The following is a 14,067-nucleotide window of genomic DNA, read 5'->3' on the forward strand; positions in this document are numbered from 1 at the left end:
ATTACAACAATACTGAATGAACACTTCTCTTTTACCTTAATATAATACATCAATAAAATCAATTTAGCCTCAAATAAATAATGAAACATGTTCATTTTGGTTTAAATAATGCAAAAACAAAGTGTTGGAGAAGAAAGTAAAAGTGCAATATGTGCCGTGTAAATGTTAAGTTCCTTGCTCAGAACATGAGAACATATGAAAGCTGGTGGTTCCTTTTAATATGAGTCTTCAATATTCCCAGGTTAGAAGTTTTAGGTTGTAGTTATTATAGGAATTATAGGACTATTTCTCTCTATACCATTTGTATTTCATATACCTTTGACTATTGGATGTTCTTATAGGCACTTTAGTATTGCCAGTGTAACAGTATAGCTTCCGTCCCTCTCCTCGCCCCTACCTGGGCTTGAACCAGGAACACATCGACAACAGCCACCCTCGAAGCATCGTTCCCCTTCGCTCCACAAAAGCCGCGGCACTTGCAGAGCAAGGGGAACAACTACTCCAAGTCTCAGAGCGAGTGACGTCACCGATTGAAATGCTATTAGCGCGCACCCCGCTAACTAGCTAGCCATTTCACATCGGTTACACCAGCCTAATCTCGGGAGTTGATAGGCTTGAAGTCATAAACAGCTCAATGCTTGAAGCATTGTGAAGAGCTGCTGGCAAATGCACGAAAGTGCTGTTTGAATGAATGCTTACGAGCCTGCTGCTGCCTACCATCGCTCAGTCAGACTGCTCTATCAAATCATAGACTTAATTATAACATAATAACACACAGAAATACGAGCCTTTGGTCATTGTTATGGTCGAATCCGGAAACTATCATTTCGAAAACAAAACGTTTATTCTTTCAGTGAAATACGGAACCGTTCCGTATTTTATATAACGGGTGTCATCCCTAAGTCTAAATATTGCCGTTACATTGTACAACCTTCAATGTTATGTCATAATTATGTACAATTCTGGCAAATTAATTACAGTCTTTGTTAGGAATAAATGGACTTCACACAGTTCGCAACGAGCCAGGCGACCCAAACTGCTGCATCTACCCTGACTGCTTGCACGGAATGCAAGAGAAGTGACACAATTTCCCTAATTATAAGAAATTCATGTTAGCAGGCAATATTAACTAAATATGCAGGTTTAAAAATATATACTTGTGTATTGATTTTAAAGAAAGGCATTGATGTTTATGGTTAGGTTTGGTGCAACGACAGTGCTAAATCATCACCCGTTTGGCGAAGTAGGCTGTGATTCGATGAGAAATTAACAGGCACATCATCGATTATATGCAACGCAGGACACGCTAGATAAACTAGTAAAATCAACCATGTGTAGTTAAGTAGTGATTATTCAAGATTGATTGTTTTTTATAAGATAAGTTTAATGCTAGCTAGCAACTTACCTTGGCTTCTTGCTGCCCTCGTGTAACAGGTAGTCAGCCTGCCTTGCAGGCTCCTCGTGGAGTGCAATGTAAGGCAGGTGGTTAGAGCGTTGGACTAGTAACCGGAAGGTTGCAAAAACGAATCCCCAAGCTGACAAGGTAAAAATCTGTCGTTCTACCCCTGAACAAGGCAGTTAACCCACCGTTCCTAGGCCTTCAATGAAAATAAGAATGTGTTCTTAACTGACGTGCCTAGTTAAATAAAGGTGTAAAAAAAAAAATCCCTCTTAACAGACTGGCACAATACATCAACAGTTTGGTACACATTTTCCGACAAGATAGAACTGCCAAAGGGGGCGGAGTTGCAATCTACTGCAGAGTTCTGTCTTACTATCCAGGTCTGTACCCAAACAATTCGAGCTTCTACTTTTAAAAATCCACCTTACCAGAAACTAGTCTCTCAATGTTGCTGCTTGCTATAGACCACCCTCTGCCCCCAGCTGTGCTCTGGACACCATATGTGAACTGATTTCCCCCCCCCCATCTATCTTCAGAGCTCGTGCTGCTAGGTGACCTAAACTGGGACATGCTTAACACCCTAGCCATCCTACAATCTAAGCTTGATGCCCTCAATCTCACACAAATGATCAATGAACCTACCAGGTACAACCCCAAATCCGTAAACACGGGCACCCTCATAGATATCATCCTAACCAACTCGCCCTCTGCTGTTTTCAACCAAGATCTCAGCGATCACTGCCTCATTGCCTGCATCCGTAATGGGTCTGCGGTCAATCGATCACCCCTCATCAGTCAAACTCTCCCTAAAACACTTCAGCGAGCAGGCCTTTCTAATCGACCTGGCCAGGGTATCCTGGAAGGATATTGACCTCATCCCATCAGTAGAGGATGCCTGGTTATTCTTTAAAAAGTGCCTTCCTCACTATTTTAAATAAGCATGCCCCTTTCAAAAAATCTAGAACTAAACCCTTGGTTCACTCCAGACCTGACTGCCCTTGACCAGCACAAAAACATCCTGTGGCGTTCTGCATTAGCATCGAATAGCCCCCGTGATATGAAACTTTTCAGGGAAGTTAGGAACCAAAATACACAGGCAGTTAGGAAAGCTGAGGCTAGCTTTTTCACACAGAAATTTGCATCCTGTAGCACAAACTCAAAAAGGTTCTGGGACACTGTAAAGTCCATGGAGAATAAGAGCACCTCCTCCCAGCTGCCCACTGCACTGAGGCTAGGAAACATTGTCACCACTGATAAATCCACTAGAATTGAGAATTTCAATAAGCATTTTTCTAGGGCTGGCCATGCTTTCCACCTGGCTACCCCAACCCCGGTCAACAGCCCTGCACCCCCCACAGCAACTCGCCCAAGCCTCCCCCATTTCTCCTTCACCCACATCCAGATAGCCGATGTTCTGAAAGAGCTGCAAAATCTGGACTCCTACAAATCAGCCGGGCTAGACAATCTGGACCCTCTTTTTCAAAAATTATCTGCAGAAATTGTTGCAACCCCTATTACTAGCCTGTTCAACCGCTCTTTCGTATCGTCTGAGATTCCAAAAGATTGGAAACCGGTCGCGATCACCCCCCTCTTCAAAGGGGGAGACACTCTAGATCCAAACTGCTACAGACCTATATCTATCCTACCCTGCCTTTCTAAGGTCTTCGGAAGCCAAGTTAACAAACAGATTACCGACCATTTCAAATCCCACCGTACCTTCTCCGATATGCAATCTAGTTTCAGAGCTGGTCATGGGTGCACCTCAGCCACGCTCAAGGTCCTAAACGATATCATAACCGCCATCGATAAGAGACATTACTGTGCAGCCGTATTCATCGACCTGGCCAAGGCTTTCGACTCTGTCAATCTCCACATTCTTATCGGCAGACTCAACAGCCTTGGTTTCTCAAATGATTGCCTCGCCTGGTTCACCAACTACTTCTCTGATAGAGTTCAGTGTGTCAAATCGGAGGGCCTGTTGTCCGGACCTCTGGCAGTCTCTATGGGGGTGCCACAGGGTTCAATTCTCGGGCCGATTCTCTTCTCTGTATACATCAATGATGTCGCTCTTGCTGCTGGTGATTCTCTGATCCACCTCTACACAGACGACACCATTCTGTATACTTCTGGCCCTTCTTTGGACACTGTGTTAACTAACATCCAGACGAGCTCCAATGCCATACAACTCTCCTTCCGTGGCCTCCAACTGCTCCTAAATGCAAGTAAAACTAAATGCATGCTCTTCAACCGATCGCTGCCCGCACCTCCCCGCCAGTTCAGCATCACTACTCTGGACAGTTCTGACTTAGAATATGTGGACAACTACAAATACCTAGGTGTCTGGCTAGACTGTAAACTCTCCTTCCAGACTGACATTAAGCAGCATCTCCAATCCTATTTCGCAACAAAGCATCCTTCACTCATGCTGCCAAACATACCCTCGTAAAACTGACCATCCTACCGATCCTCGACTTCGGCAATGTCATCTACAAAATAGCCTCCAACACTCTACTTAACAAATTGGATGCAGTCTATCACAGCGCCATCCGTTTTGTCACCAAAGCCCCATTTACTACCCACCACTGCAACCTGTACTCTCTCGTTGGCTGGCCCTCGCTTCATACTCGTCGCCAAACCCACTGGCTCCAGGTCATCTACAAGTCTTTGCTAAGTAAAACCCTGCCTTATCTCAGCTCACTGGTGACCATAGCAGCACTCACCCGTAGCACACGCTCCAGCAGGTATATCTCACTGGTCACAGTGCCAATTCCTCTTTGGCCGCCTTTCCTTCCAGTTCTCTGCTGCCAATGACTGGAGTGAACTGCAAAAATCACTGAAGCTGGAGACTCATATCTCCCTCACTAGCTTTAAGCACCAGCTATCAGAGCAGCTCACAGATCACTGCACCTGTACATAGCTCATCCAACTACCTCATACCAAAACTGTATTTATTTATTTATCTTGCTCCTTTGCACCCAAGTATCTCTACTTGCACATTCATCTTCTGCACATCTATTCACTCCAGTGTTTAATTTGTATATTGTAATTACTTCGCCACCATGGCCTATTTATTGCCTTACCTCCCTTATCTTACCTCATTTGCACACACTGTATATAGACTTTTTCTACTGTATTATTGACTATGTTTGTTTATTCCATGTGTAACTGTGTTGTTGTATGTGTCGAACTGCTTTGCTTTATCTTGGCCAGGTCGCAGTTGTAAATGAGATCCTGTTCTCAACTAGCCTACCTGGTTAAATAAAGGTGAAATATATATATATATTTTTTTAAATAAAATAAATGACATGGACTACATGTTCATTAGTACCTGTATCTTGTTGAAGTACTGTCCAGCCTCAAAGGGCACTACGTTGTAGGTGGAGATCCCAATAACAGGTTTGTCTGTGGGGTTCTTGGCTCTGTAGAAGGCCAGGGCAGTCTCTCCTGGAACCACCTGGAACACAACATACAATAATAAAATACCTCTATTGTAACACACACACAATAAAATACCTATTGTAACACACACATACTCGTGACCAATGTCTTGACTTCATTGTGGAAACGCATCTATATGTCCATATATAATGTTTTTCTTGTTTAAATGTTCACCTGCTTGGGGACTGCCGATGGATATTAGCTGTTGGCTAAATCTGGTACAACGTATCTTTTCTCAAGTGTACTGAAAGTTATGTTTTGTTGTTCATTGTCCCTGTTCAAAAAACATAATAAGATAACTAAAACACACACAATAAAATACCTCTATTGTAACACACAATAAGGATTTGTTTTCTGCTAAAAGTAATGGTTTTAATGTCAGTCGTCTAATGGATCCTCCTTACTGGGTATGTGTGTGGAGGGAGAGCGAGTGAGCACTATATTAAGCATGTCTTACGTATATCTCGGACTGCTGCGGGCGGAAGTTCCACTGCATGCTGGCGTGTGTGTCAGCGTTGAAGGTGATCTTGATGATGCGGTCCATCACCGGCGTCATCGTCTCCACCTGCTCTGCATCGTGACCTGCCACCGCCGTCCCACCCAGACCGGACGCCTAGAAACAAACACACAACAGATGAGACACTCAGCTATCTAATAAATCCATCCATCTTTCAACCACTATTTTCAGGTCTTCTTGTAATACTTAGCTCCAGATTTCATGAAGGCTTCTATAATGACTTGTAAGCAAACCAACAATTTGCGATGTGCTACTATATCTACCTCCACAAACAAAACCTCAAATAATACATAAAAAATCTTCAAGTGGCAGTACTACTGTATCAAACATTGTATGTCTCTGGGTCTATCTCTGCTCTCCTACCCGTCCCAGAGCCATATGGTTTAACATGGATGCCATTTTGAATTACAGTGTCATGTAAATACATAATGCAGAAACCTTAATGTCCATACTCTTAAATATATGATTCTGCTCCTACCTGACAGTAGAGTCTGTAGAGGGGTACAGCAGCGTAGGACATGCCGATCATCCCCACCCCCGCAGCAGCGATATACGTCAGCACCGTCTTGTTCCTCTTCCTCCACTCATCCTCCTGCTGCTTGGTCTGGCTCTTCCGACTCTTGGCCCCCCGTATTTGGGTGTTGAGGCGTGAGGGGACCCTCCTACAGAGGAACCACTGGGCGTAGCTGTGGAGGCCCCTGGCTCCCTTGCCCTGAAGACCCCTGATACAGGTCTGTATGTTTGAGGATGCCAGTAAGACAGAGTTCTTGGAGCAACATAGGGACTCACGGACAAGGATGGGAAGTAGCATGACTGCAGTGGGTTTATAAGTTCAAGCTTCAGTCGAGTCAGATGCTGCTCCTATCTGGGTTCACCTGGGTGTGAAAACATTAAAATGTGTTAACGTGAATGTTTCTGAACTAACTAAACCTTCATGCTGATAACTGATAGGTTCAGGGATAGATTGGGCTAAACTGACAGCACCACTTCAGCGATGTTAAGGCATAACAACCAGTCTAGATACAGTTGAAGTCGGAAGTTTACATACACTCAGGCTGGAGTCATTAAAACTTGGTTTTCAACCACTCCACAAATGTATTGTTAACAAACTATAGTTTTGGCAAGTTGGTTAGGACATCTACTTTATGCATGACACAAGTAATTCTTCCAACAATTGTTTACAGACAGATTATTTCACTTATATTTCACAGTATCACAATTCCAGTGGGTCAGAAGTTTACATACACTAAGTTGACTGTGCCTTTAAACAGCTTGGAAAATTCCAGAAAATTATGTCATGGCTTTAATAAAAGCGTCTGATAGGCTAATTGACATAATTTGAGTCAATTGGAGGTGTACCTGTGGATGCATTTCAAGGCCTACCTTCAAACTCAGTGCCTCTGCTTGACATCATGGGAAAATCAAAAGAAATCAGTCTCTGGTTTTAAGTCTGGTTCATCCTTGGGAGCAATTTCCAAATACCTGAAGGTACCACATTCATCTCCACAAACAATAGCATGCAAGTATAAACACCATGGGACCACGCAGCAATCATACTGCTCAGGAAGGAGACTGTCTCCTAGACGTTCTGTCTCCTAGAGATGTACGTGCTTTGGTGCGAAAAGTGCAACTCAATCCGAGAACAACAGCAAAGGACCTTGTGAAGATGCTGGAGGAAACAGGTACAAAAGTATCTATATCCACAGTAAAACGAGTCCTATATCGTCATAACCTGAAAGGCCGCTCAACAAGGAAGAAGTCACTGCTCCAAAACCGCCATAAAAAAGCCAGACTACAGTTTGCAACTGCACATGGAGAAATGTCCTCTGGTCTGATGAAACAAAAATAGAACTGTTTGGCCATAATGACCATCGTTATGTTTGGAGGAAAGAGGAGGAGGCTTGCAAGCCGGAGAACACCATCCCAACCGCGAAGCACGGTGGTGGCAGCATCATGTTGTGGGGGTGCTTTGCTGCAGGAGGGACTGGCGCACTTCACAAAATAGATGACATCATGAGGGAGGAAAATGATGTGGATATATTGAAGCAACATCTCAAGACATCAGTCGGGAAGTTAAAGCTTGGTCGCAAATGGGTCTCCAAATGGACAATGACTCCAAGCATACTTCCAAAGTTGTGGAAAAATGACTTAAGGAGAACAAAGTCAAGGTATTGGAGTGGTCATCACAAAGCCCTGACCTCAACTGAAAAAGCATGTGCGAGCAAGGAGGCCTACAAACCTGACACCAGCTCTGTCAGGAGGAATGGGCCAAAAGTCACCCAATTTATTGTGGGAAGCTTGTGGAAGGCTACCCGAAACGTTTGACTCAAGTGAAAAGGCAATGTTACCAAATACTAATTGAGTGTATGTAAACTTCTGACCCACTGGGAATGTGATGAAAGAAATAAAAGCTGAAATAAATCATTCTCTCTAATATTATTCTGACATTTTACATTCTTAAAATAAAGTGGTGATCCTAACTGACCTAAYACAGGGAATTTTTACTTGGATTAAATGTCAGGAATTGTGAAAGAAATGTGTTTAAATGTACTTTGCWAAGGTGTATGTAAACTTCTGACTTCAACTGTATGTATTGTAGAGGCAGTTCTCTGGATGAAAGAACATTTATTATAATGTCCTCTTTCAATAAAATCAGTGTGGTCAAGATAATCCACATGAAAAAATACTAGAAGTATACTATGGTATAAATACTATAGTATTCACTATAATATATATATATTTTTTTTACAAGGATTAAATGTCAGGAATTGTGAAAAACTGAGTTTAGATGTATTTGGCTAAGGTCTATGTAAACTTCCGACTTCAACTGTAGCTAATGCCGGTTCACTGCACTACAATAACCGGTCACTGGTAAAAACACAGATAAAACTGGACTTTATAAAACATATATTTGGTAAAGCAAGGAAGCAAAACCCTTCGCTAGCTAGTAAGACATTAGCCTGTTGCAATCTGCTAGCTAATGTGATGCTCCATTAGCCCTTACAGGATAAGTACTGTTTGGCGTAGCACAGAATTTTCCACAAAGCTTAAGTTGGGAATACTATCTTCGTTCTCAATTCGCCCAAACATATCTTCTAAAATGTCAGTGTCCAGTTGCAGGTGGTTTGTTTGAATTTAGAAAATGCCCAGTTATTAAAATAAATGTTGTTGTTTTTTGCTCCATGAAGTAATCCAACAATGTGTATGCTGCCATCTTGCCTATTTATACATGTATATTTAAACATTTATATATCTTCTTTCATTGGGCGTTCAAGCATTTCAGTTTTGTCAAGTCGGCCTTTTAAAGTGTGTTGCATTATGGGGATAAACATTCATTACCTGCATTGTGGGAGGCTCTATTGTCAATCAATCATTCAGGTGTTTTTGATGTGAACATGACCAAAGACGTGACAAACAGGAACCAACTCTGCCACTACTCATGTATTCAGTGGATATGTACAAATTAATGTAATATAATGGTCTCTCACCAATTTATTTACATTTACATTTTAGTCATTTAGCAGACGCTCTTATCCAGAGCGACTTACAGTAGAGTGCATACATTTATGTTCAATAGACACACATATTTTCAGTTTGTGAGTGTGTGATATGGGGGTTGGCGACAACTTTTATAAACACTGTCATGTAGCACTGAACCTTGCGGTTGGAAATCCACATCAGTGTCCGACTTTCGGCTGTTACAGATGTGTAACAGTATAACTTTAGACCGTCCCCTCGCCCCGACACGGGCGCGAACCAGGGACCTTCTGCACACATCAACAACAGTCACCCACGAAGCGTCGTTACCCATCGCTCCACAAAAGCCGCGGCCCTTGCAGAGCAAGGTGCAACACTACTTCTAGGTTTCAGAGCTAGCGCGTACCCGCTAACTAGCTAGCCATTTCACATCCGTCACAGATGCACCTCCCTCGACTTCACTCTTCGACTTTCATCAACCACAGGAGGCTGCTGAGGGGAGAACAGCTCAATAACGGCTGGAATGGAGCAAATGGAATAGCTGTGTTTGATGTATTTCCAGTCATTACCACAAGCCCGTTCTCCCCAATTAAGGTACCAACAGCCTCCCGTGTAAAAAAAAGTACATCATTTTCTTTAGGAATGTAGTAAAGTAAAAGCTGTCAAAAATATAAATAGTAAAGTAAAGTACAGATAACCCCCCCCCCAAAAAACGACGTAAGTAGTACTTTAAAGTATTTTTACTTTAGCACTTACACCGCTGCATTTTTGGTTATGGAAAATACATTTCACAGTGGTTTAGATGGTAAAATGATTCCCTACACTATACATACAGTACTTGCTTGCTGTCACAAACTGAAATTAGGGGAATTATTCGAATTTTAATAACCAGGAAAAGGCAGAGCGATTTCTGTATAGTACGTATTTAATAACGGAGCATTTTCTGAATTCAAACGAAAATCCTGCAACTGGAAACGGACATACATGTTAGAAGATACGTGTTTGACCGAATCGAGAACGAAGTTATCGCAAAGTTAAGGTTGGTCGAAAATTCTGTGCTACGCCAAACGGTACTTATCATGTAAGGCTAATGGGGCATCATTAGCAGGTTACAATCTGCTATTAGCCAACAAGACATAACAGTAGAGTAACGTTACCAATTGAGCTGTGAAAAGAAAGGACAGAGACGTGGTTGGCCAGAGTATTCTCAATACAGCCGATGTGATAGAGCATTGAGAAACCCCTTAATATTATCTCGCTAATTTAGCTACACAATATAACATATACTAGCTAACTACTGTTTGTTTATAAAAATTCCATAGGAAACAATTATTCATTAGTAAACATGCGCAGGCTAATGTAGCTAGCTACGGGTAAGTTGCTTTGGTAGCTAACGTTACAAACGACATATAAATCATAACTGCTCATACCGCCAAGGTCTCGTTTAGCGTTGATACTGCCCAAAGTCAATACGATAGGTAGATGATAGTGTTAATAACTCACCAAATACATTCAGCTGCCACACACCCTTGGATTGTACATTACAAAACATAAGAAATGCATGGTCCAGCGGTTTAACGTCCCCCCTTGATACGAGGATCATAATCATAGGTTCCGGGCAGTGCTATTGTTCCGCCAGCTCTTCTTTTTCTTCAAATGTTTTAGGTGTATACCGCCACCTACTGTATTGGCTGTGTATCAGCCTACTAATCTGTAGTACAGTATGACTTCAGTACACTTTGTGAAAAAAATACAAATACAAAAATAATTGCCTTACCAACTAACCCTGCACCCATTAAAACCTCAACACTATTCCATTACTTTGGCCCCATCTGATCCTGTTCAAAACATATTGTAATATAATCTTGTACACCCAAGTACTTCTCTGCAGCTGCCACCACATCTATCCTCTATGATTTACATGTCATTCCTGCAGTACTTGACAACCATGGCCATGAGCACCTAACAAAAACAACCTTACCGAAGCACAGGTTATTCCGATCACTTTATTGGCCTCGGCCTACTCACAGGGATCCTCTTAAGATCCCTCACCCTGGACCCATCTTCCTCTACTACTCTCTTGACTACCTCAGCATAGGACACCTTTGTGGACTACTCTGATCCTGGCAACCTCAACCTGCCTTTCTCTTATTTGACACCTCTGATCTCCAGCACCATGGGTACCCCTACAGTTGACACACACAACTTTTTCCACCGATACGACATTTGACTCCTGCACACTTCTCACATCTAGGAATCAGATCCATAAGGCACATCCATAAGGCAAAAAATCTCACTCCCACTGGGCCAGGAATATCTTTGTCATCATCAAGGTGAAGCTCAAACTCAGCGGTCTTCACCAAAGCTGCCACCGCAGTTAATTCACCCTCACTCTCGTCATGTTCAATTTCCTTCTGTAGCTCTTCCAAAAGTTCTGTGTGATCCACCACTCCATATTCACTCAAAACATGTTCCACTTTTCTCCTTTTTTTCCATGTCCTCCATCTTACCCCCACCTCATGGCCACAGCCATTCCCTTTCCCTCAACCTTTCTTGACAATAATTAGCTATTTAACACACGATCATTTAGAAAATTAGTACACCCAAATTCCAAATATGATTATACATAGAGGAAATGCATTCAACACAGGAAATAGTACCAAAAGCTACATTAGATGGTCTGTATTTCTCCTTCGCCAGCTACTGTAGTAGGCTACTTGAGTCTTAACCCGCATTCACAACTTGTTAACACACATTCACAATTATAATTATTGGAATAGCCCTGAAATGCTAAATCTGTATAGCCTTTGCTTGCAGAAAATGTATTCAGAGAAAACGTGTGGGAAGTTGACTGTTGACTTGAATGCAATGAGAGCTGAAGAGAGAAGCCCAATTCGTCTGAAAATCTGACTCCCTCCAGCAGGTGGCGGTTTAGTTGTTTCGCCCACCAAGCAAGGATTTCTTTTTATGCAGGTCAATGAGAGAGTGTCGACCAAATTTCGTCAATAAAAAAATTAATGACTTATTTGCTACGTGAGGTTTATTTGATTGAATATACTTTTTGTAATGCTTATGTTGTACTGATTTAAGTAGTTGACGTGACATCCCGGGCAACTTTGAAAAACCCCCACTTTATATTGGAGTTTATATTGATCTCGAGATGGCTATGCATATTCATGTTATGACGCTAGTAGCATCTCTCCAGTGGTGGAAAAAGTACCCAATTGTCATACTTGAGTAAAAGTATAGATATCTTAATAGAAAGTTACTCAAGTAAAAGTCACCCAGTAAAATACTACTTGAGTAAAAAACTATTTGGTTCTAAATATACTTAAGTTTCTCATTTGGACAAAGTAGTTTAAGTAAGGGAAACCACTCCACTGCCCCTTGTGCCCCCCCCCCCATAAGTGTGTGAATTGGACCATATTCCTGTCCTGCTAAGCATTCAAAATGTAACGAGTACTTTTGGGTGTCAGGGAAAATCTATGGAGTAAAAAGTACATTCTTTTCTTTAGGAATGTAGTGAAGTAAAAGTAAAAGTTGTCAAAAATATAAATAGTAAAGTACAGATACCAAAAAAAGACTTAAGTAGTACTTTAAAGTAATTTTACTTAAGTACTTCACACCACTACATCTCTCTCCATTAAATACAGGCAGTTGACGTCAATAACCCTCATCGAATATTCAAAAAAGGATGTGAAAAATTAGATGTATCTATCAATCCAAAGAAAGAATAGGCAGGAGCTAGACAGTCCGCCATGCACTTTGTGGACTACTCCCATTGTTAGAGCGGAGCGACATGTGTCTTGTCAGTATATCCATAATCTTTGATATAATTAATCAGCTATTAAACCGTAACAGGGTGGTGGCTCCATGAATGCAGAAAATTGTGGGTAATCATGTGATTTTGTACTGTGAGCATATTGGTCCATTTTAATTAATTGCTTGTGTGCTCTGATTGGGTGCATGTATGAAGGAGACTGCACCACCAACATAGAGATAGTCAAGGTCCTTGCATCCTGGGATCCTTAGGACTTCCCTACCCATTGAAATTGACATTTAAAATGGTTATGGTAGGGGTAAAGGTAGGGACATTCCAAGGACCCTGGATAGCACTAACCTTCAAGGACTCTTCTTTGTATCTGTCCCATTATGCCCTCTGTGAGCACATGGGCAGCGCCATTGAGGCCATCTTCATTTTGAAGTAGTACAGTTTATTCTTCTGCTACTTCTATGAGTTGGTAAGCAAACTGAAAGGGTGCATACTACCACCTGGAGTGTGTTATTTGAACAGGTATAAAGCCAAGGTTGGCAATTTACTGCCACCTGCAGTTATGGAATGTTTCCTCACAAGTATAATTCATTACCTGATTCCTCCTGATGACCTGGATGGAATTATGTGATCATTCCTTTACTCAAAGGAAGTCCCAACCAGTTGACTACTTCAAAATTGTGAAAGTCCTCAATAGCACTGCCCATGCTAAAACAGGCTTTTGGGTACTAGAGTTGTCTATATAAAGGCTATGACCGCCACCTGTTTCCTCCAAAATGATGGCGCATGTGTTAATCTGTAAGTATTCACAGCTGGCTGTGAATTTAGCGAAAGCCAGCAAGGTAAGTGATGTTCCCCTGCTCAGACGTTGTTGATGCATGCCAGATCTTATAACGCCTGGATAGGTATTTTACGTATCAGCTAATGCTGCATTGATAACCATGTGGGAAGGTAATAATTAACAGTGTGTGAAACGGTAAATACCATTTGGATGCATTCACTGCTTCGAACACGTTGAGAAACGCAGATTGGCTCATGGCCAACAAGCTGCTGCAATCTAGAAGAGAAAAAACGCACACCTATTTAGGCGAGGTGCTGGCAAGCGGAGTAAATAAAGGAGAGCCGCACACTCTAGGAGCTCAAATGCAAAAATGTTATATCCAACATTTCGACAAGGCAAGCTGTCTTCATCAGGGTATAATCACAAACACTGCAGGGCGACTCGTTTATATAGTGTCAAAAGACACACAGGTGTCTGTAATCATGGCCAAGTGTGGCCTAATATCATTGGTTGATTCTCAAATATTAAAATGGCATACAAAGAACACCATACAAAAAACAAATGGATAGCATACGATCATAGATTCATTTTAGAGTACACAACCTTACAAACAATTACAATGGCAAAAGTCACAAGAATGGCTTCAGATCAAAGTCTACGTTGAGACCGAAGGGAGCAAG

The 14,067-nt window shown here is 41.9% G+C and overlaps 1 protein-coding gene across 4 annotated transcripts in view; it reads right to left on the reverse strand.

Moving 5' to 3' along the window:
* Positions 1 to 14,067, reverse strand: part of cox11 (cytochrome c oxidase assembly homolog 11 (yeast)) — a 32,680-nt gene that overhangs the window by 1,866 nt on the left and 16,747 nt on the right. The window contains exons 2-5 of one of the 4 annotated variants that reach the window (XM_024008254.3): positions 13,591 to 13,663; positions 5,836 to 6,232; positions 5,298 to 5,453; positions 4,731 to 4,856 (exon numbers count right to left, since the gene is read on the reverse strand). In XM_024008254.3, the coding sequence (XP_023864022.1) occupies positions 4,731 to 4,856; positions 5,298 to 5,453; positions 5,836 to 6,168 (615 nt within the window). In that variant the 5' untranslated portion in view covers positions 6,169 to 6,232; positions 13,591 to 13,663. Of the gene's footprint in view, positions 1 to 4,730; positions 4,857 to 5,297; positions 5,454 to 5,835; positions 6,233 to 10,264; positions 10,313 to 10,337; positions 10,441 to 13,590; positions 13,664 to 14,067 lie in introns of those variants that run through there. The other 3 variants (XM_024008253.3, XM_024008255.3, XM_070448623.1) reach the window with 3 other exon arrangements.

This window comes from Salvelinus sp. IW2-2015, linkage group LG18 (genome assembly GCF_002910315.2).
Source record: "Salvelinus sp. IW2-2015 linkage group LG18, ASM291031v2, whole genome shotgun sequence".
Taxonomy (NCBI): domain Eukaryota; kingdom Metazoa; phylum Chordata; class Actinopteri; order Salmoniformes; family Salmonidae; genus Salvelinus; species Salvelinus sp. IW2-2015.